General features: G+C 45.5%; 2 protein-coding genes across 2 annotated transcripts; both read left to right on the top strand.

Annotated features, from left to right (window-relative positions):
* Nucleotides 1-270: 270 nt before the first annotated feature.
* On the top strand, nucleotides 271-7,164 carry scaf1 (SR-related CTD-associated factor 1). The gene is made up of 6 exons (XM_047570976.1): nucleotides 271-436; nucleotides 1,474-5,022; nucleotides 5,114-5,196; nucleotides 5,561-5,866; nucleotides 6,132-6,260; nucleotides 6,355-7,164. Exons 2-6 carry the CDS (start codon nucleotides 1,563-1,565, stop codon nucleotides 6,511-6,513), a joined length of 4,137 nt encoding a protein of 1,378 aa, XP_047426932.1. The 5' UTR covers nucleotides 271-436; nucleotides 1,474-1,562; the 3' UTR covers nucleotides 6,514-7,164.
* Nucleotides 7,165-9,306: 2,142 nt separating this feature from the next.
* snrnp70 (small nuclear ribonucleoprotein 70 (U1)) lies at nucleotides 9,307-18,557 on the top strand. The gene is made up of 10 exons (XM_047571352.1): nucleotides 9,307-9,509; nucleotides 9,861-10,014; nucleotides 10,119-10,181; nucleotides 10,433-10,487; nucleotides 10,582-10,646; nucleotides 10,754-10,816; nucleotides 11,624-11,705; nucleotides 15,759-15,860; nucleotides 17,050-17,149; nucleotides 17,234-18,557. The coding sequence occupies exons 2-10, from the start codon at nucleotides 9,868-9,870 to the stop codon at nucleotides 17,970-17,972; spliced, it is 1,416 nt and encodes a 471-aa protein (XP_047427308.1). The 5' UTR covers nucleotides 9,307-9,509; nucleotides 9,861-9,867; the 3' UTR covers nucleotides 17,973-18,557.
* The last annotated feature ends 943 nt before the right edge of the window (nucleotides 18,558-19,500 follow it).

Genomic DNA, 19,500 nt, shown 5'->3' with positions numbered 1-19,500 from the left:
GTCAAAGTTTAAGATGGTATAATCAATTAAAAGTTTAAATCTATTTTTAAATTAAACTTTAAATTTTCTTAAAAATATTGTTCACATTGTCATTTTTTTATTTCATCTAAAGATAATTTATCAGTTTAGTATCGGCCGTGTTTTAGTATTTTGTTTAGTATTTTTGGGCGATTGTTTCTAGTTTCCATGGTGATACGAACGTTCGGAGCAGCGACGCCTGCCCCATAAAAAACTGCGTTTCCCAGAATTCTTTGTCGTCCGGTTTCAGTGGGAAGGAAGATGGCGGCCACTGATGGACTAGGGCTACCGCTGCGCTTTTACACCGACAAAAGGAGTTGATGCTTTGTTTTAACAGCCGATTTAATGTTTTTAAAAGCAGCGACGGGTAAATGCAAGACGGAGGCTTCGTCTCAGGCCGGATATTAGCAGACTGAAGGTAACTCTTTGACGCACGGTGCTTCTCGCTGCCTAAATTCTTGCTAGCTGTCGTAAGCTAATTAGCTACCCAGCTATACCTGCTGCCGACACATTTTGTTAGCATAGAGATCATGCACATTAATATGAATCGGGTATAATTTGCAAGCGTTTGGCCATGTCCGGTTCTAAATGGTGTAGCTAACGCACATAAAGTAAGCGGAAAAGGTGCTAAGTTGGACACATGGTGGTCCTCAAAGCGTCAACACTCACATTCACACTGGTCAGTATCGATGTAACTGCAAAAGAAAGGGTTATTATCCGAAAACATGATACATACATCAAGACGGGATGAAAACGGGTTGTTAAAGCTTTGTGTAACTAAAACACACATTGGCAAAACAACGGGCTGTTGATTAATAACTACAGTAAACATGTAATGCGCTAAACAGCCGGTTTCATCCATTATTTCCCCCACCCCCACCCGACTGAGTTGATTCAGAAAACACATCCACCTGACAGTTTATTAGGTACGAGTTGACTAAACTGTGGCTTCGTGGAGGCTGTTGCATCCAGGATTTGTTTTAAAATAACAGCGAGAGATGTTGATTCAGTTCTGTTTTCATTTTGTGAGCTGTTGTTTTTACTGATGTTGAATTGCATCGTGTTTTAACGACACGTGTTTCTGTTATTTTGGCAGCCCACGTTTAGTCAGTGGGCTAAGCTAAACATCAGAAAACACTTCTGTATTCACCTCTTTCTTTGATGATGTTTCAACCATAGACCGGACAGACCGGTCACAAAGGGGGATTTGATGCAGGACTGTTGGATGCATTCGTTTTCACTAGCGTACCTTGTGTTCTGTTAAGTGACTGTACGTTTTTTGAGTGATGGTCAAAGCGTACAGAGGTGTTTGGGTAATTGACGATGACGGATGATGTGGTGACGGTCCTCAAAACGTCCACAGTGGGAAAATGTGCAGTGCTGCAACAGCACATTGTCCAAAGGACAGTGCACACATGAAATAAAACACCTAATGTGTTCTTTACTTTCTACTAGGTTTGTTCCTGGACCCCCGTTTTCTGGCGTGGCCTGTCAACCTCCAGGTCGCACGGTCTTGACTCTTGCACCGCGTGCTTCCCTGGCCCATGGACTTGACCCCAGGCTTCAAAAGGAGGCCCGCTGCCTCCTCTTCCCCAGGCGGAGTAGGAGAAGCCGCCGCCAGGAGCCCTCCTCCCTGCTCGCCCTCCTCGTCCCTGTCGTCCCCTTCGTCCGACCCGTCTTCGCCGTCGTCCACGTCCTCCTCCGCCTGCGCCAACTCGTCGGGTTATCAAAACCATGTGAAGGGCCAGATGGAGGGGACGGCCATGGCCAGGGTTTCTTCCACCTCCGCCTCTCAAGCTACGCAGTCTCTCTCGTCCAACGCCTCCTCTGCGGACTGCTTCGCTCATGCTTCGATGCAGCCGGGCGATTGTCAAGACGAGGGCAGGAAAAGGGAGATGTACAATCCCTTCGATCCGACCGACGGGGACAAGCAGGGGATGGCGAAGGAGGAGGAGGAGGGACAGGGGGAGAAGTACGACCCTTTTGACCCCACTGGTTCCCCGGCATCAGATGTCGATGACGACATGAGTGAAAAAGTGGCGCAAAACGTTGAGAGGGAAGATGACGAGGACAAAGAGGAGGAACCCCCAGATTCCACCGACACTTTGACTGAACTGCCAAGTCCCCGTTTGGTCACCAAACTCCCTCTTCGGAGGAGAGTGGACTGTAGCTTCACCAAAGCTGGAGGGCGCAGGGAGAGCGGCGATTCTGATCACTCGGAGATAGAGGAGGGGGAGATCGTCGGAGCTGTTGATAGAGACGGGAGCATCAAGAGACCAGTTGAAGAAGTCCTCCCATTGAGTTCTCCCACCATCTCCTTCTACGGTACAAAGCCGGAGCGCATCCTCCGGGTGCTGGACGGGGACGGCTTCGTGTCCGTGTGCACCGAGGGCCACTGGGACGTGGACCGGGAGCTCGAGGACGAGCCCGTCGTAGGCGTGGAAGATCTGAGGAGGAAGCTGGTCAGCAGGAGGAAGGAAAGATATCGCTCCTTTCCCTCTTCTCCCCCTCTCTCTCCTCAGCTGCCGCCACCACCTCCCTCCCACCCTCCGCCTTCCACGACCTCTTCTCCTCTCACGCCTCCGGTGGAGCAGGACAGCAAGAGCCGCAAGTCGTCCAAGGGCTCCAAGGACCGAGATCGACAGAAGAGCAAGGATAGCAAGGTCGGAGAGAAGGAGGTTAGGAGAAAAAAGAAAAGGAAGGACAAAGAGGCGGGGCGGGAGAGGAGCAAAGAGAAGGATAAAGGGCAAAAGGCAGTGAAAGAGGTGAAGGGGAGGAGGAGCAGTAGGAGTAGCAGTCGCAAGAGGAAGAAGAGGCGACATGGCAGCCCGGGGGGCTCGCAATCTTGCAACTCTTCAGGAAGAGGCGGTAACACTAGACACTCGTTTTCAAGCCTGTCGGAGGAAAGACACAGAGAAAAGGACCGGGACAAGGACAGAGACAGGGACAGGATTAGGGAAAGAGATAGAGAGAGGGAGAGAGAAAGAGGCAGGGGAAGGGACAGAGACAGAGAGAAAGAACAAAGTCGCACCAACAGCCACAGACGAGACGACAGAGATCGAGACTCGAGCTCTAGAAAAAGGGAGAGGGACAGGAGTGGGAGGCGGCACTCGAGCAGCAGAGAGCGAGGTCTTTCGGCGAGGTCCAAGAGGAGCAGCGAAAAGAGGGGGGACGACAGAGACAGGCCGCACGAGAGGGAGCGGCGGCGGGACGGCCGCCCCGTCGTCCCGCCGTCCATCCAGGACCTCAACGGGTCCGACCTCTTCGCCATCAAGCGAACCATCACAGTCACGACCACCACAACCACCACCACCGTACCCGGTTCCCCGAGACTCGCCCCGTCCTCCCCCTGCCGGCCGATGCAGGACTCCGACAAGCCCCACAAGAGGAAGAAGAAGAGAAAATGGCACTCGTCCGTGGAGGTGGAGGACCGCGGGAACTGTCACAGCCGCTCGCGTTCGCCTTCGCCGCCGAGGTACCACAGCTACGAGTCCGACCGCTACTCGGACAAGTTGGAGATCGACGTCCTGTCGTTAGACGGCGAGGCTTTGGATTCAGACTACCCCGGGCTATCTTTGGAGGACTCGCCTCCCGCTGCTTTGCCTCCCGAGCCGCCTGCGTCCAGCCCTAAAATCAAAGCCGCTCCTAAAACCGGTCAGCATCGCCCAAAAAAGAAGTCTCGCACTTTAAAGAAAATCGGCCAATCCGAGTCCTCCTTCTCGACCAATAGAACCAAAAACAAATGCCTCTCTTCGCTCACGGTCACCTCGGGCTCCGCCTCCGTCTCCCCCGGCCTCCCTTCGGAGAAGCGAGCCAGGAAGATAGGAAAGGACAAAGAGCGGGACAAGAGCAGCAGGAAGGATTTGAACCGCTCCGGCAAATCCAAGAAAGAAGGCGGCGGTAGTCGGAAAGGAAAGCTTCAGTCCAAAGTGTCTGTGCTGGTGCGTGAGGGCGTGAGCAGCACCACCGGGGCCTCGGTGGGCTCCGGGAAGCTGGGCATGGACCTCCTCGGACCAGGGGGCGCGGGAGGCGGCTCCGGGGGCTCGGTGGTGGGCGGCTCGATTGCGGTGGTCTTCTGCAGAGACAATGAAAGCCGGTCGCCTTTCCTCAAACCTTGTTCAGAGCCGCTGTCGATGGGAGGCCGCAGTAAAGATTTGGCCGGCATGGGAAAACGAAGCAGCCTCGCCGCGCCCCCGTCGTCCTTAACCGGTACCGCCGGACTGAAGTCCAAGAAAACGAAGCCCAGCTCCATCACGTCCACCTCCTCCTCCGCCTCCTCTCCCTCGTCCTCGCTGGCGACCAAGCGGCGCCGCCGCGTGGTCAAGAAGACGAGGGAAAAGGCCGGAGGCGCGGGGCTGAACGCGGGCGACGGCGGCCAGACGAAAGCCCCGTCCGAAGGCTGGGGGGGAACCTCCTTAGACGTTCAGTCGGCCGTCGGAGACGGGGGCAAGTCGGTGAGTCCGCACGCCGGGCAGCCGGGCCCCGCGCCCTGCTCTTCGTCCTCCTCTTCCTCCTCCTCCTCCACCAGCGTCCTCCCGCCCTCCTCGTCTCCGCCGCACACGCCTCCCCCGTCCGCCGCCCCGTTGCGGGACACCAGGGAGTCTTCGCCCGACTCTCAGACCGTGGACAGCAGCTGCAAGACCCCAGAGCCTTCTTTCATAGCGGAGGACTGTCCGTCTCAGACCAGCCCCGCTGTCCCGGCGTCCAGTCCGTCGAGCCTCTCCGCCCCCCAGGGCAACGCCTTGTCCACGCCCACCGCCAAGCCTCTACCTCCGGACGAGGCGCCGAAGTCTCTGGCCTCGCCCCCTTGCTTGCCCCTGTCGTCGGGCTGCGGCCTCACTTCCCTCTCTCTGCCTCTGTCTTCGTCCGACCCTTCCTCCTCTTCCTCCGTGTCGTCCTCGTCTGCAAGTAAGCCCCCCCCTCCTCCGCCCCCTCCGGCGGCACCTGCCCTCCCCTGGAGTCTGCAGACCGGGGTGGACTGCACAACTGGAGGAGTCCTAGCTTGTAAGTTCCCTCTATGGATGTGCAGATGTTTATGATGAGTGTTTTTTTTTTTTTTTTTTTTGATCTTAGTCATTCTTCATTTCTTTCTCAGTGACTGCTCTGCTCTTCAAAATGGAGGAGGCCAACATCGCCAGCAGAGCAAAAGCACAAGAATTCATCCAAGCGACGAGCCAGGTGAGAAAGACTGACTCATTGATCTTTAATGGAAACCTCCCTTAGGGGCAATACGAGTTTTTTTTTTTTTTTTTTTTCGGTGGGCTGTCAGATTTATTCTCAAGGTTATAATAGTTTATTTAAAACACAGTTTCCATGTATTTATGAAATTTTTTGTTCATGTATTTATTTTTCAATCCAGTTGTCATTAAAATACCTACACATAAAGATTCACTTTGGGCTGTTTTGATCGTATCTGTTTGAAGGTTTACATCCATCCTCTTGATTTGTGTCGGACCTTCCTCACCTTCCTCTTCCTGAGGCGATCGCTTCCTCCTCTCTACCGCTGATGCCCCATTAACCTCGTCTCATTTATCCCACGCAGATCCTCTCGCAGGCCAATCAGAGCCAGTCCCAGCAGCTCGCCCCCCCTTCCTCGGCCCCGTCGTCCTCACAGATCCCCACGCCCCCCTCGTTGCCTCCGCCCCCCGGCGTGAGCCCGGCCCAGTTCATCCTGCACGGCTCCCTGCCGTTGGTCGGCTGCACCAAAACCCCGCCTTCTCACCTGCACCCCTCCATGGGGGGCGGGTGCGCGCAGACGCCGCCCCCCATCGTGCCTGTGGGGCTGTCAGGAATGACCGGGGGCTCTGGTGACGCCGGATGGGACAACGAGAGCAAAGACCCGGACAAGGTAAAGTTGAAATTCACGATCGTTTGATTTTGCACGCAGATTCATGCTAGCGGAGTCGTTACCACGGCAACAAAGGAACCGCGTTTGTCTTCTCTTCCTATTAACTCATAAATATCCTCCACTTCGGACCAATACAGTCTTTTATTATCTAAAAAAGTTGTCAAGTCTTATTCTTTAAAAGCTAAAACAACAGAACAGGATTTTCTCAAGTTTGTAAATCCAGAGTTGAGTTAAAAATAAATTTTTCTGTTGTGTGAATTGCCAGTACCTGAAGAAGCTGCACACACAGGAGCGGGCGGTAGAGGAGGTGAAGCTCGCCATCAAACCGTACTATCAGCGCAAAGACATCAACAAGGACGAATACAAAGACATCCTCAGGAAAGCCGTGCATAAGGTCGGCCTCGGCTCCAGGGTCCAGTAACACATGGATGAATGAATGAATAGGACGGTAACAAAAATGCTAAATCCCGTCCGTGTCCTTTTTGCAGATCTGCCACAGCCGCACTGGAGAAATCAACCCGGTCAAAGTCAGCAACCTCGTCAAGCTGTACGTCCAGCGCTACAAATACTTCCGGAAACACGGACGCAAAATGGACGAGGAAGAGCGGGACGACAGGGAGCAAGGGGCGCTGCATTCCTCTGCCTGACGGGACACTCGCCGCCCCCCCCTCCGTTCAACATCTGGGCCACTCGCTGATTGTTTTTGATATTTTTATTGTTTTCATAGCCCTCCTTGTCTATACTTTTATCATGCGGAAGTCTCTCCCCTCCGCCCGTCGCGTCTGTAACGTCACTGTAAATATGTCTCACATAGAAAATGTATCATGAATACAATGTTCAGGAAGTGTGTGAGCTAATTGTCCAGTATCCAACCCTGCAATAAATACTACCTTTGTGAAACTTTAAGCTTTTAGTTTTTGCTGACTGTATCCATTAGAGGTTTCGCATTGGTGGTACTAATTACAGGGCTATTTTTTATTTTTTATTTTCAATAGCGTTGAATTAGACGGCCATGCTAGTTTGTCTGCATCACCAATCATTTATATCGGAGTCCGAGCCGAGGGCTGCGATCTGCTCCGAACAACACTACATACACTACCACGCCTCCCCGACTTCGTTGTGTCTTTGCGGTGCGGTGTGCAGGCCGCTCAGCTGAATGACGGTTTTTCAAAGTGTGTCGACACTCGTTTATTTTATTCTGCTGTCTGTGTATTGTGTGCATGTGTTACTGAGGTGGAGAAAGTTACTAAATCTCTTTATAATATGACTAACAGAATATAAATGTTGCTTGAAAACCAGTACAAAAAACAGTGTTTTTTTCTTTCGTTTTATTTGTCTATTTATTTTTTTTGCATGTCCCAGTTATTGGAGACAAACACATCATTTTAAATAACCAAAATCTGATATAAAAGTCGTGGCTCTTGTTGCGGACACGTGGCCCAAAGCAGCAGATTTATGATTATTTGTAGAAATAAAGAAAAAAATCTCAGCTATTTTTACATAATTCATTCCACACTTTATGGACACATACTTTTTTATTTTTTATTAATGAGAGCAACATAAACAAATACTATGTACTTTAAATCACCTATTTTATACACTACCTGGCCAAAAATAAAAGTCGCCACCTGGATTTAACAAAACAAATAGGTACAAGCCTCCAACTGGATCATTTCTGCATGGGTGATTATCTTTCAGCTGGTATTCAACAAGTTATTTAACCCCAACTGATGCATTGTGTAGCTTCTCATTTCTTAAACAACCATGTGGAATGACACATCTCGTGGTCGTGGAAAAGACATTAGTCTGTTTGAGAAGGGTCTAATCATTGACATGCATCAAGCAGAGAAAACATCTAAGGAGATTGAGCAGAAACTACTAAAATTGGGTTAAAAACTGTCCAACGCATTATTAAAAACTGGAAGGATGTTGGGGAAACATCGTCTAAGAGGAAGAAATGTGGTTGGGAAAAAATCCCAAAGTTAAATGTTTGGTGAAATCAAATGGAAGAAAAACAACAGTAGAACTCGGTTGTGTTTAATAGTGAAAGTAGGAGCATTTCTACACGTACAGTGTGAAAGAAACTCCAGGGACTGGGACTGAACAGCTTCACATTAGTAAAATAAAATACTAATCCGGGAGGCTAACCTGGAAAAAAGGTTCCAATTTACTAGGGAGCATAAAGATTCTGGATCAGTGGAAGGTCATGTGGTCTGATGAATCCAGATTTACCCTGTTCCAGAGTGATGGGGCATCAGGGTAAGAAGAAGAGAGGTGTCTACTGTACCAGCCTGTGGGGGCAGTGCTATGATCTGGGGTTGCTGCAGTTGCTCAGGTCTTGATTCAACAACATTACCCTCAAAGAATGAGGTCAGCCGATTACATGAATATACTGAAGGACCAGGTTATTACATCAATGGATGTTTTTATTCCCTGATGGTACAATAGGTTGATAAATTCATTAGTATTTCTGTTTATTTTGATTACTTGCTAGTGCTTTTATTTTGAAGATATAAGGTAACTGGGGTGCTCCAGGTGAGTTTATAAACACAGGAAGAAAGGGACGTGTGAGCTAGGCACTGGAAAGGGTTATTGCTCATGGCTAATGGTAATAAACCAAACATTTTTTTGCCTGGACAATGGACTTTTTTTTCCCCCTCAATCCCTGCGTGATTTAAATCCCTGAGTGGCCGTTTGATTTGGATTTGGTTTGTTTTTGAAGTATTTTTTCATTATCTTCTTTATTAGTTTGAGGCAAATAGCCACTACACTTACAATGATCCGCTGTCACCACTTTTACAACAAGACATTGTCAAAGTCCCATATGTCGCTGGAACAAAGTTAAGGAAGTGTCCTTTAAAGTCATCCACAAACGCTACCCTGACAGACATTGTATGCAGAAAATGAAAAAGATCAACACCAACTGCTCTTTTCGTGACATGCACCCGGAAACAGTTTTACATGTATTTTTGTACTCACACCAAAAAGATTCTGGGCGAACTCTGGGCAGATTTATCATTTATCATCTCTGATCAAGATTTATGTTTATGTTTGACTTTCATAATTATCCAAAGACAGAAGGAACATGATATTCCCCAATAACCTTATCTTTGGCAAAAGTATTCACAAAAATAAGTGCAACATTAAAAAAAATACTATTTTGTTGTTTGTTGGAAGGATGTTGACTAATATTTTTATTTTAATTAGAGATTCATCTAATTAAAAGACAGTTCATATATGTAACTACCTCAATATAAACGTTTCACACAATATACTCCTGCCTTGTTTACTCTTTTATGTTTAATGTCGTTATTATTCTCGTATACTGTTCTTTGTATACTTTATGTAAAGCAATTTAAAACAAATAAATAAAAAACACTAGCGTTTACCTCACTTTACGTCAGTTACCGTGGTTTTACGACATCCCGCCATTTTATTTTTGTGAGAACTCTGGCCGAGACTCATACTGTCTCTCAGAGCTTCGTGTCCGTACACGTTGTGGATACTCCTCAGTTGTTTTATTTGTGTTTTAATCATTGGTTTAATTACGGTTTCGGTACGTTGGCCGACGAAACCTGCTCGTACCGTGCGCTGCTTCCTCTGGTCCATGGTCTGAATTTTGCCAAACACTGGAGGAGAGAAGGTAAGAGGCACGCTCCTTGTTAGCATCGCTAGCTTCTTTGCTAATGCTAGCGTTATCATTAAAGTTTAAAGCTGAATTGTCGTTATCTTGTGTAGAGATAAGGACCAGGGTGAATACGGCTATCGCACAATTTGCACCTGCGTAGTCTGTGTTGTTTTTAAATGATATATGTCGTTTAACCAACTGGGGAAGTGGGGTAGCAAGAGAAGCCGTGGAGACAACAGTTAGCATCTCAGGCTAGCCCTCCTGTGAACTTCCGTTATTGGCCGTGGCCCGCTGTCTCTCGAAAAGGTTGAATCAGCCTTGCGTTAATTTAACTTTCTGAACTTTTCTTTTTTAATGCGCAATTAGGTGAAAGATGACGCAGTTTCTACCGCCGAACCTGCTGGCCCTGTTTGCTCCGAGGGACCCCATACCTTTCCTACCACAATTGGAGAAGCTACCCCACGAGAAACATCACAACCAACCCTATAGTGGCATTGCACCCTTCATCAGGCACTTCGAGGTTGGTGCTTGGTCTCTCTTTTGCTTTCATTCACGTGTTTTTCCATCCCTTAATGTCACATTTCCGTTGATTTATTAATGTATTTATCTTCCTTTTGTGATCAGGACCCTAGAGATGCTCCTCCACCAACGAGAGCAGAGACCCGTGAAGAGCGTCTGGAGAGAAAGGTGACGTGTCTGAAGGATTTAAACTGTTATGTGTGTTATGAAGCACCCTCTGATATCTTAAACGTGTCCTAAACCTTCACATTGCATTAAACCAGCTCAAAATATATGTGTTTACACCTGGCGACTGTCCAGTGTAATGTTGTCCACGAGCCTGTAGACAGATCGGTATAATCCCAAGATAGCAAGTTGTTTTTCCCCTGCGGAGCTTTACCAGATTAATTGTTTACAATTTTATATCCTTTGTTTTCCAGAGACGAGAGAAGATCGAGAGGAGGCAAACGGTAGTGGAGACAGAGCTCAAGCTTTGTAAGTTGGTGAAAAGTTACAAGCTTGTTTTCCCCGTGAATGATATTATTGTCTTTGACTGACCCGTCTTTCCATTTTTTTAATTTATTTTCAGGGGATCCCCACAATGACCCGAATGCTCAAGGGGATGCCTTCAAGACGTTGTTTGTCGCACGCGTGGTCAGTATTTTAAATCCTGCATTTTTATTTTCCAAATTCTCTGGAAGAACTTGTGATTATTTCAGTTACAGCTCATTGTGTTGAATAGTATTTTGTCTTTGCTGCAGAACTACGATACTACAGAGTCCAAGCTTCGTCGTGAGTTTGAGGTCTACGGCCCCATCAAACGGGTAAGTGTAGCTGCGTATATCTATATATTTACAGTGGTGGTAAATATACATACTACCAATATGGTTTCTTAATGTTTCACCATGTTTGTCACACTTAAATGTTTCAGATCCTCAAACTAATTTAAATATAGGACAAAGATAACACAAATAAACACAAAATACAATATTTAAATGAAGGTTGTTATTATAGCGGGTGTGCATTGACGTCACTTCTGCCTGGGGCCGAGTGGCAAAAATGTGGCGAAATGTAGCAGCAAACACAGCGAGACCGAGAAATATGTGGCTTATCAGATCAAATTGAGGACAATTGGACTCAACAATGATCCACACAAACTACCAAATAACAAATGGCCCACGAACATTGACATGTGGCCAGAAATCAACACTGGGAAATACTATAGTTGTGGTAAAGTATGACCTTTTGGTACTTTATACAACACAGCTATTTGGAAAAGTGGATTACCCTCAGTTTCAATTAGTTTGAGTTGTTCTCAGTTACAATAAATGTAGCTAAATAAAAGATGCTAACGCTAAGAGCTTTATTGCGAAAAAACTTTAGCCATATAATACTGTAGCATCCAACCAGACGTTAAAAGGACGACGTGACCACAAAAATTACGTTTATTGTTGGAACTGAAATAGTTACTACACCGAAACAACGCCATCGATAAACGTCTGACAGACCACAACACCAGGTTTCGGTGCCGAGGTCTTGGAAAAACTTTTTTTTTTTTTATTATTGTAAGCTGCTGTGATTCATGCCATGAACTCCACAGCCAACTGGGTCTCCATTCCCCTTTGTTCCAGATTTACATCGTCTACAACAAGAAGACGGGGAAACCTCGCGGCTATGCATTCATTGAGTATGAGCATGAACGGGACATGCACTGTGAGTACCAGTATACTAACCCAAACAAATTCTACATATATATGATCATATTTTCCTGAAGACTGATCTTGGGACGGTTCTTCAGTTTGAACGCCCTATTTTTGTAATGATTTTTTGGGGTGTGATTGCTTTCTCTAACCCCCTGGCAAGTATTAAAAAAAAAAAAAAAAGGAAAAACATTTGATGGTAATGGCATCAAAGACGTCACACGTCCCACTTACGACGTGTGTTACCCAATGTGCATGTTGAAATTAAGAGTCTGGTGCTTGTGTGATGTGTGTGTGTGTGTCTGTGTTTTGATGCGTGTCATCCGCTGACTTAATAGTCTGGTATAGGAAGGGAACCGCTTCATTCATTTGGGGCATCAGGGGCAAAGTGGGACGACCAAGAGGTAGAAGTGTGTGTTTCATCTGTGAACCTGAACGTCTTTGCCTGTCAAAGGGCACATTTCTTTTAACTGTTAGGCGTTGTAGCTCTGTGGAAGAGCAGCTCTCCTGGTTGGACTGTAATGGTAAGCACAAGGTCAAACTGGTCACCAAGCATTGAATGGGGTTTTTATGGGACATGCATTGAAACCCGTCTTGTGTACGACTAGGCATTGAAGTTGTTTGTCCTTTTTACTTATTAATATTTTTTTTTTTAAAACGGTGGTCTTCAACCCTGGTCATGGCGAGATTAGTCAGACGTCACCACAGAGATTTTAAGCCGGTGGTGTTGTCACATTACTGTCTCTTTTAGACAAGCAAGTGGTGCCATCAAACGCAATGACGCCACTCTGGGATATTAGTGCCATCAGCTCTTCAAGACCAGAGTTGCTGCATCACAGCTATGTAGTGACAGCAAGTGGGTGAAAACTGAGGGGGGATGTTGGACTAAACAGTATACGTATTAACTGTGTGTTGTTCTCATTGCCACTGCAGCCGCCAATCTGTGATGGCTATTGGCCAGAGCTGGCTGGCAGATGATGATGGTTATGATACATCTACACCCTACTACCACAGCTCAGTATATGGTTGGTATAATGGGTTTGTATGATGGGTAAGATTTCTTTCCACCCTCCATCTCCTACATAGGGAAGAGGAGTTACGTTCAATGGGTAAAGCATGTTCTTGCAGGCCCTTAAGAGCTCTCAGTGCAGTTTATGCTACTCGGATTTTAGGCTTTGACCATTGAACGCACCCCTGACCACTAGTCCATTAAATGTTGCCCAGTGATTCTGCCCTTTCTGTTAAAGCCACCTCCGTTAGGGTGAAGGTTTAGCTGCGTGGATGGTCCACACCATCATTGAAGAGTTGGTGTATTTGCTGTGTTACTGTGGGACACTTTATTACGTTGGAGGACGCTTTTTGGTTAACGTCGCTTGCTTAATTGCGGACATCTACACGTCGTTATTATGAGGAAAGCGCAACATCTCATTTATGTTCTTTATGCGGCCTTTAAACTGGGTTGTGTTCACAAGAAAAAGGTCGGATTTATGCGTCGTAAATAAGTTGAGAGCAGTATTTGATAAGTTGGTGGAAAATTTCCCAATAAATTAACCAGGCTTTAGCTTGCTAAACTTTTAGCAACTGTTGCCTAGCAACGACACTCTCACTTAACTTTTTTTTTTTGACGCCAAACTTTCTTCTAATGAGCCGAGGTCATTACTATTCATACGTAGAAGTAGGAGGCACATGGTGATTGGTTGGATCCAGTCTTCTGTTAGGAAAAAAAGTTACTCAAAGATATAATGGGAAAACTGGCGATTAACTGTTGACTTGTCGATTCTTACTGTTGCACATTTTCTACAACTGCATTGGCCAAACACTGGCAGCATCATTTGTAAAACATGGCCAAATAAATTCTGTAATTCTGAGCTGGCTTTAATATAAAAAGGCTGATGAGGGCAGCGCTCTTGGTAATTTTGCTAAATGGGCGATCCATACATTTTTATTTACTACATACCTAGGTAGATACTCATTAATTGTAGACTTACAGATTAATTCACAAGATTTTCTAGTTCCCACAGTTTCAGTTTATCATGTAGGATGTCAGTAAATAAGTTACTGACTGAACCAGTGTGATATTCCAGGTCAGATCCAGAGCTAGGAACATGACTTCATTGAATTTCTCTGTAAGTTGGTTGGGTTTGTGCAACCCCCCTGTAATGCAGATAAGTCCATTTTATTTAATTTATTTACTTCAACTCATTTTCAGTTGGTCAGTTTTGTTAGGACTAGTAGGGGTTTGGTAAGGCCCTATTGTGGGTTGTTGTCATTCCTGGTGAACACAGAAAGTGGAGGGGTTATGGTAAGGCCCCCAATAGAGGTGTTGATGTGACCGTATTCTGGTGCGGAGGTGTTTTGGTAAGGCTCTAAGACTGGGGCAGGGACATTCATAAGGCCCATCAGTGAGAGGTCATGGTAAGACCACCATCTGTTCACGTATGGCGAGGGAGTTTGGTAAGGCCCTCCAACTGTATGGTACGCCTGGTGGGTTGGTAAGGCCCCTTCTCCTTTTGATGTACACGTTTTGCTCTCGGGGATCATCACCACATGAAACCAGTGTAGCAGTCAGGACGGGCCACCGGGATCTTGACCAAGTCCGTCCATCATGTGAGATTGTTGTGGTATAATGGGATGAGGTTTGGGACAAAAGTGCGAATGTACACAAGGATGGACGTTCGCCAAATGCTTGAGACTCTTTTGTTGATGAAATGTCCTTACCGTTGACATCCATGATGTTGTTGTCATTAAGCTTGAATGTCTTAAGTCTCTACGACACAACAATGTAGGGCCACGTCATGGTGGCACGGTTTGTTTTAGATTACAAGACAATTATATCAACAGTTTCCCAAGAAGTTGGGACACTACTTAAAATCTGATTTCAGTTATTTGATGAACCGATACTTGAAAATAATACTTTAAATGATCAGATTTTCATCGGGATAAAGTATCTTAGTATTAGGGTGGGAAGAAATATCGCAGTACCTTTTCTTTCGATACAATATCGATTTTAAGTGTCTTAATATCGATCTTTAAAGAAAGAAAAAGTCATGTTTTGGGCTGACCACTTTTTCTGTACAAGTGCAATAAATTGGAAATGGATCATTTGGATTAATATTGTTTTCGCTTCAAGTTTCCCAATGAATTATCACTGTCATCTGATGTACATATATGCAACATGTATTTTAAGCTGTATTTAACATTTTGAACCATAAATACTACAACATTTTGAACTGTGTAGAATATTGCAATATCATAATATTGCAATAATGTATCGTATCGTAACTCAAGTATCGTGATACGTATCGTATCGCAAAGTCATTGCCAATACCCACCCCTACTAACTACCTCTAATCTAATGTAAAAAATGCTCACTTTGAATGGACATCATCTTGCCATGTGCTGAATGTCTCAAAGTACAAGAAAGAAAGAAAGAGCCCTGAGCCGATATCTTCCTGTATCACTTTTGTAGCATGTTTATGAAATCCTTGTCCTAAAATTGATCATAAATTGGCACTTTAAGCTGGGTAAGTGTCTTTCTTCCCACATGGGAAAGAGAGATCGTGTTCTCAAACTCCTTAATGAGTTTGCATCCCTGGATTTTAATAGCTCTCCTAGCTACTCCATAATAAAGAGTTGATTTAAGACCACAATAACAGCAGTACAAGTGTATTCCGTTGTGTCACCGTCATGGGTGTATTAATCAAACTTTGACGCGTAACTTTTTTAGAAGATAAATGGTTAAGAAGTTAAATTTAAGTCCCTACGGTTATTGAAGGCGACTTAAAATGGCAACACTACACATTTCACTACCTGTTAATGTAAACGGTATAAGAATTGGTCCCTGGGTATATAAACAATGCAGTAAAAATGTAACGTATCAATCACTCATCGGGTGGAAGGAAGTCTACTCCCATTATCCTTCGGCTTTTGCCCAGAGAGCAGCCATCTCGGCCTCGCCTGCTCCTGGTCAGTATAATAATGCACTGTTTGTTTCCTTGGCCACACTGATGCAGCTGTGCTCTCATCTCACCGCTGTCTTCCCTCTCTGCCCATTCCTCTTCTCCAGCCGCCTACAAGCATGCAGACGGGAAGAAGATCGACGGCAGGAGGGTGTTGGTGGACGTGGAACGAGGACGCACTGTCAAAGGATGGCATCCTCGCAGGCTAGGTCAGCGCGTTTTATTCGTCCTTAAAGCTGTTTTCAGTCTCATGTTAACTCAGAGTTGAATGTAGTATCCTTTGAAGTTTCCACAGTGAAAGAAATGAAGTCTGCAACGGGCCGCTGCTGCATAACCTCATTTACATTAGCTAGTGTTGGTTACATATTGTAACCCGAGGTTCTATGAGTCTGGCAGTTTCCATAATATTGTAATAGGTGCAGTTTTATTGGCGCTCTTATTCTCAATTAGAATTTTTTGGGGTCAGCCCAGATCTGTTACTTATTTTATTTTTATAGACAAAAACCTCATCTCTGTAGCCTGTCTTCCTCTAGGCATTTAACTTGCGCCCGAACTGCCAACAATGGAAGTAGAAAAAGAAAAACAAATGTGCCGGATACACAAAGGCACAGATGCAAAGTTTAAAAGAGCTGAAAAGGAATGTTTCCTTGCGACGACACTGTAGCAGGAAAAAAATGATTGAGCTTGCAGACAAATTATCAAAGACCCCTTTATTGTCAATTTCATACAAAACATGCATACAAAAGTGTTTCTTCAGGCGCAACGGATAAAGAGACATTTTCTTACTCTGAAGTATCAAGTGAACTCAAAACTAGATGGCGCCCTCTGCTGTTTAAAAAGAGCAATTGCGATTAATTTTTTATCTCGCTGATTTGAATTGTCTCACATTTGTATTGATTTAACTGTTTCGCGATGCATTGTTACATCACAACTATTTACTGGACTTAATACAGTCATATGGTGCAGGGGTGATCTATGAGAATAAAGACTTAGTTCATTTAAAATCGCATCAATTAGGGATCGATCATCCTTAATGAGCACACTTAGACAACTCTGCCTCATTTACAGTCAGGATACCTACATCCTGCACCTATGGAAAATGATTTAATACATTTCCAGGGCTGGTCAACTTTTTTCCAAAATTTCTACTTTTTTTCTTTAAGATGATGGAAAAAATGTTTTTTCTCTTGAGTGGCCCTAATACTCTTCCGTAATATTCAGCATCACGAAAACAAACTATTTATTTACACAATACGCAACTATTTTGTCAAATGCCATAAATTAGATTTTTCAGAAGTCTGGAAATTAGGGTCTGGAAAAAGTATGGAAGTTTGAAATTTCAAATGTGTAGGAGCCCTGTGCAGTTATTTAACTTGCTCTTACGTTGTCTTTATGTAGGAGGTGGATTGGGCGGCACTAGGAGAGGTGGAGCTGATGTCAACATCAAGCACTCTGGTCGAGATGACGCATCTCGTTACGATGAACGTCCCCTGGGAGCGTGAGTACTTTCAGAGTCTCGGACTGATGTCAGCTGATGCTCGGCTTTGTGCAGACGTCTCATTTATTTCTCTCTGCTCTACAGCGAGCGTGACCGTGGGGAGCGGAGAGAGCGCAGCAGGGAACGCGACCGCGACAAGGACCGCGAGCGGCGCCGCAGTCGATCCCGCGAGCGGCGCAGGCGCACACGTTCTCGGGAAAGGGAGAGGGAGAGGGAGAGGCCGGCCGTTGCGGGAGAGGAGGTCGCCGTTAGTAACCGGCGTCGCGAGCGAGAGAGGGAACGAGGCGCGGCGCCGGGAGGAGACAGCAGGAGTAGGGAGAGGAGTCGAGACAGGAAGAGGAGGAGCAGGAGCCGGGACCGCAAGCGAGACAGGGAGAGGGGGAAGGGGCTGGACGGGGAGGAGATCGGCCAGGGAGACGGCGCGCCCGAGGCCGGGGAGCGAGTGCTGGAGGAGCACGAAGGAGGAGAGGTCGGTGAGGGCATGGAGGAGCGGAGGGACAGGGACAGAGAAAGGGACAGAGACAGACGGCGTAGCCACAGGGACAGAGACAGGCGCAGGGGAGACCGAGACAGAGACAGGGAGCACAAGAGGGAGAGGGGAGATAGAGACAGGGGGGACCGGAGAGAGGAGCGCCACGGCTCCCTACGAGACGACATGGGCCCTCAAGATGAGATGGCCAACGAGGATGATGGAGGAGCGCCCCCGCACATGGAGGAGTACAGTCAGGACGGGATGATGGACCAGCAGTCGGTCCCGTCGGCCGACGGCTACGTCTCCAGCGAGAACGGCTACAAGATGGAGGCACCAGGAGATGAGTATTAAGTTGGCCCCTCCCCCCAGGAGACTCCCACTCATAAATAAGTTGTTTCATAGTGTACTTTGGTCCTTAGCTTCGTGCCGAGGCCGTCACGAGTATCAGATATCTAGCTAGCTTCCCTGTCGATCTGTTGAAATATTCCATTCGTCATCATTGCACGCACACTTGATGCATCGAACAGATTTGATTGCTCTGTAAGTGGCAGTTTTTCTGTATTGCCCAACTAATCCGTGCCACTAAATGTTATCAGGTTAACACAGTGAGACTATGTGATGGTTTTTCCTCTCTCTTTTGACAGAGGAAGAACTTAAAAAAAAAAGAAAAAGAAAGAAGATGAATTGGTTCTAAGATGGGTACATTGTGTTGTCTTTTTGTTTCCAGACTCGTGGAGCAGTTAGATTGTAACGCTCATTTGGACCCAAAAAACAGATTTGTGTATTTGAATTTGAAAGAAATGTGGTATTGTGACGATTTGGGGGCTGTTCTGTTCATTCTGTCTGGAATCAGTTTTTTTTTTTTTTTTTTTAATTAAATCTGCTGTTTGTTAGATTTTCAGGATCATTTTAATAAAGATGTGACTTAAAGCCCAAGCTGTCTTTGTCATTCACTGGGAACGTGGGGTAACACTTGTAATAAATGTGTATTCTGCATCAAACTGAGAAATGTAGTGAATTGATGTCTCTTGGAGAAAAGATTGCAGAGAAATCCCTAATGAATGTACGTCAAGGTTTCTACTAAAGACTATTTAATGGTGAAGAAGGTGAGAAGGAATAATATCGCTCCTACATGAGAAGGTGAACATTGTCCAGTTCTGCTCAACGTGTCCCATTTCTTACTGAACCACAATGATGACGAAAAATCCTTGACAAAGTAGAAAGACGGTGTCAAAGCTTGGCCCTGCAGTAAATACAAAAACATCTCAAAGTTGTTGTAAGGATGACAAATACTGGTGGCAGTGAATGCTCTATATAGCATTAAAAGAAAAAATGTTTTGAATTAAAATCTGGCTGAAACTCACTGGCCACTTTATTAGGTACATCTTGCTAATCCCTTATTCAATTTTTTATGTTTATGTAAGTGCATCAAGATAAAGAATAGTTTAAGAAAATTAAAATGAATGTTTAATATTGACCAAGACAATGTCCTCCTGAACCTGATCTAATAGAAATGTTGCAGAAGGACGACTGAAGGACAACAGCTCTGTTTATTTTAATTTCAGTTGCCACAGAATGTAACAATTTCATTTACTAATAAAACATAAAATAGACACATATTTAAAACAAGGAAACAGGCAGACTTGTAGATCTCCTTGACATTCAACTGTTTTTTTCTTTCATTTTTCTAGTTCTTTTATCAGACCAAACAGACTTTTCCGAGGTCCATCACCACCCTGAACTCTCACATGCAACAATCGGTGCAATATAAGATGTGCAACAACAGACTTATAACTACAGTGATGCTGCTATTCTGTGTATTGTTTTTTTAAATTGTGCAATACATGTTTACCCTTTACTACTGCTGCTATAAAAAATA

The sequence above is a fragment of the Mugil cephalus genome, chromosome 20, assembly GCF_022458985.1.
Source record: "Mugil cephalus isolate CIBA_MC_2020 chromosome 20, CIBA_Mcephalus_1.1, whole genome shotgun sequence".
In the NCBI taxonomy this organism is placed as follows: Eukaryota; Metazoa; Chordata; class Actinopteri; order Mugiliformes; family Mugilidae; genus Mugil; species Mugil cephalus.
This window is presented reverse-complemented; position numbering and strand designations above follow the sequence as displayed.

Bases quoted from the DNA above. Each gene is read 5' to 3' on its own strand.
- scaf1 (XM_047570976.1), top strand. From the start codon at position 1,563: ATGGACTTGACCCCAGGCTTCAAAAGGAGGCCCGCTGCCTCCTCTTCC. The intron at 5,023-5,113 runs GTAAGTTCCCTC...TTTCTTTCTCAG, and splicing joins AACTGGAGGAGTCCTAGCTT to TGACTGCTCTGCTCTTCAAA. The intron at 5,197-5,560 runs GTGAGAAAGACT...TATCCCACGCAG, and splicing joins TCATCCAAGCGACGAGCCAG to ATCCTCTCGCAGGCCAATCA.
- snrnp70 (XM_047571352.1), top strand. From the start codon at position 9,868: ATGACGCAGTTTCTACCGCCGAACCTGCTGGCCCTGTTTGCTCCGAGG. The intron at 10,182-10,432 runs GTGACGTGTCTG...TTTGTTTTCCAG, and splicing joins AAGAGCGTCTGGAGAGAAAG to AGACGAGAGAAGATCGAGAG. The intron at 10,817-11,623 runs GTAAGTGTAGCT...CCTTTGTTCCAG, and splicing joins TCTACGGCCCCATCAAACGG to ATTTACATCGTCTACAACAA.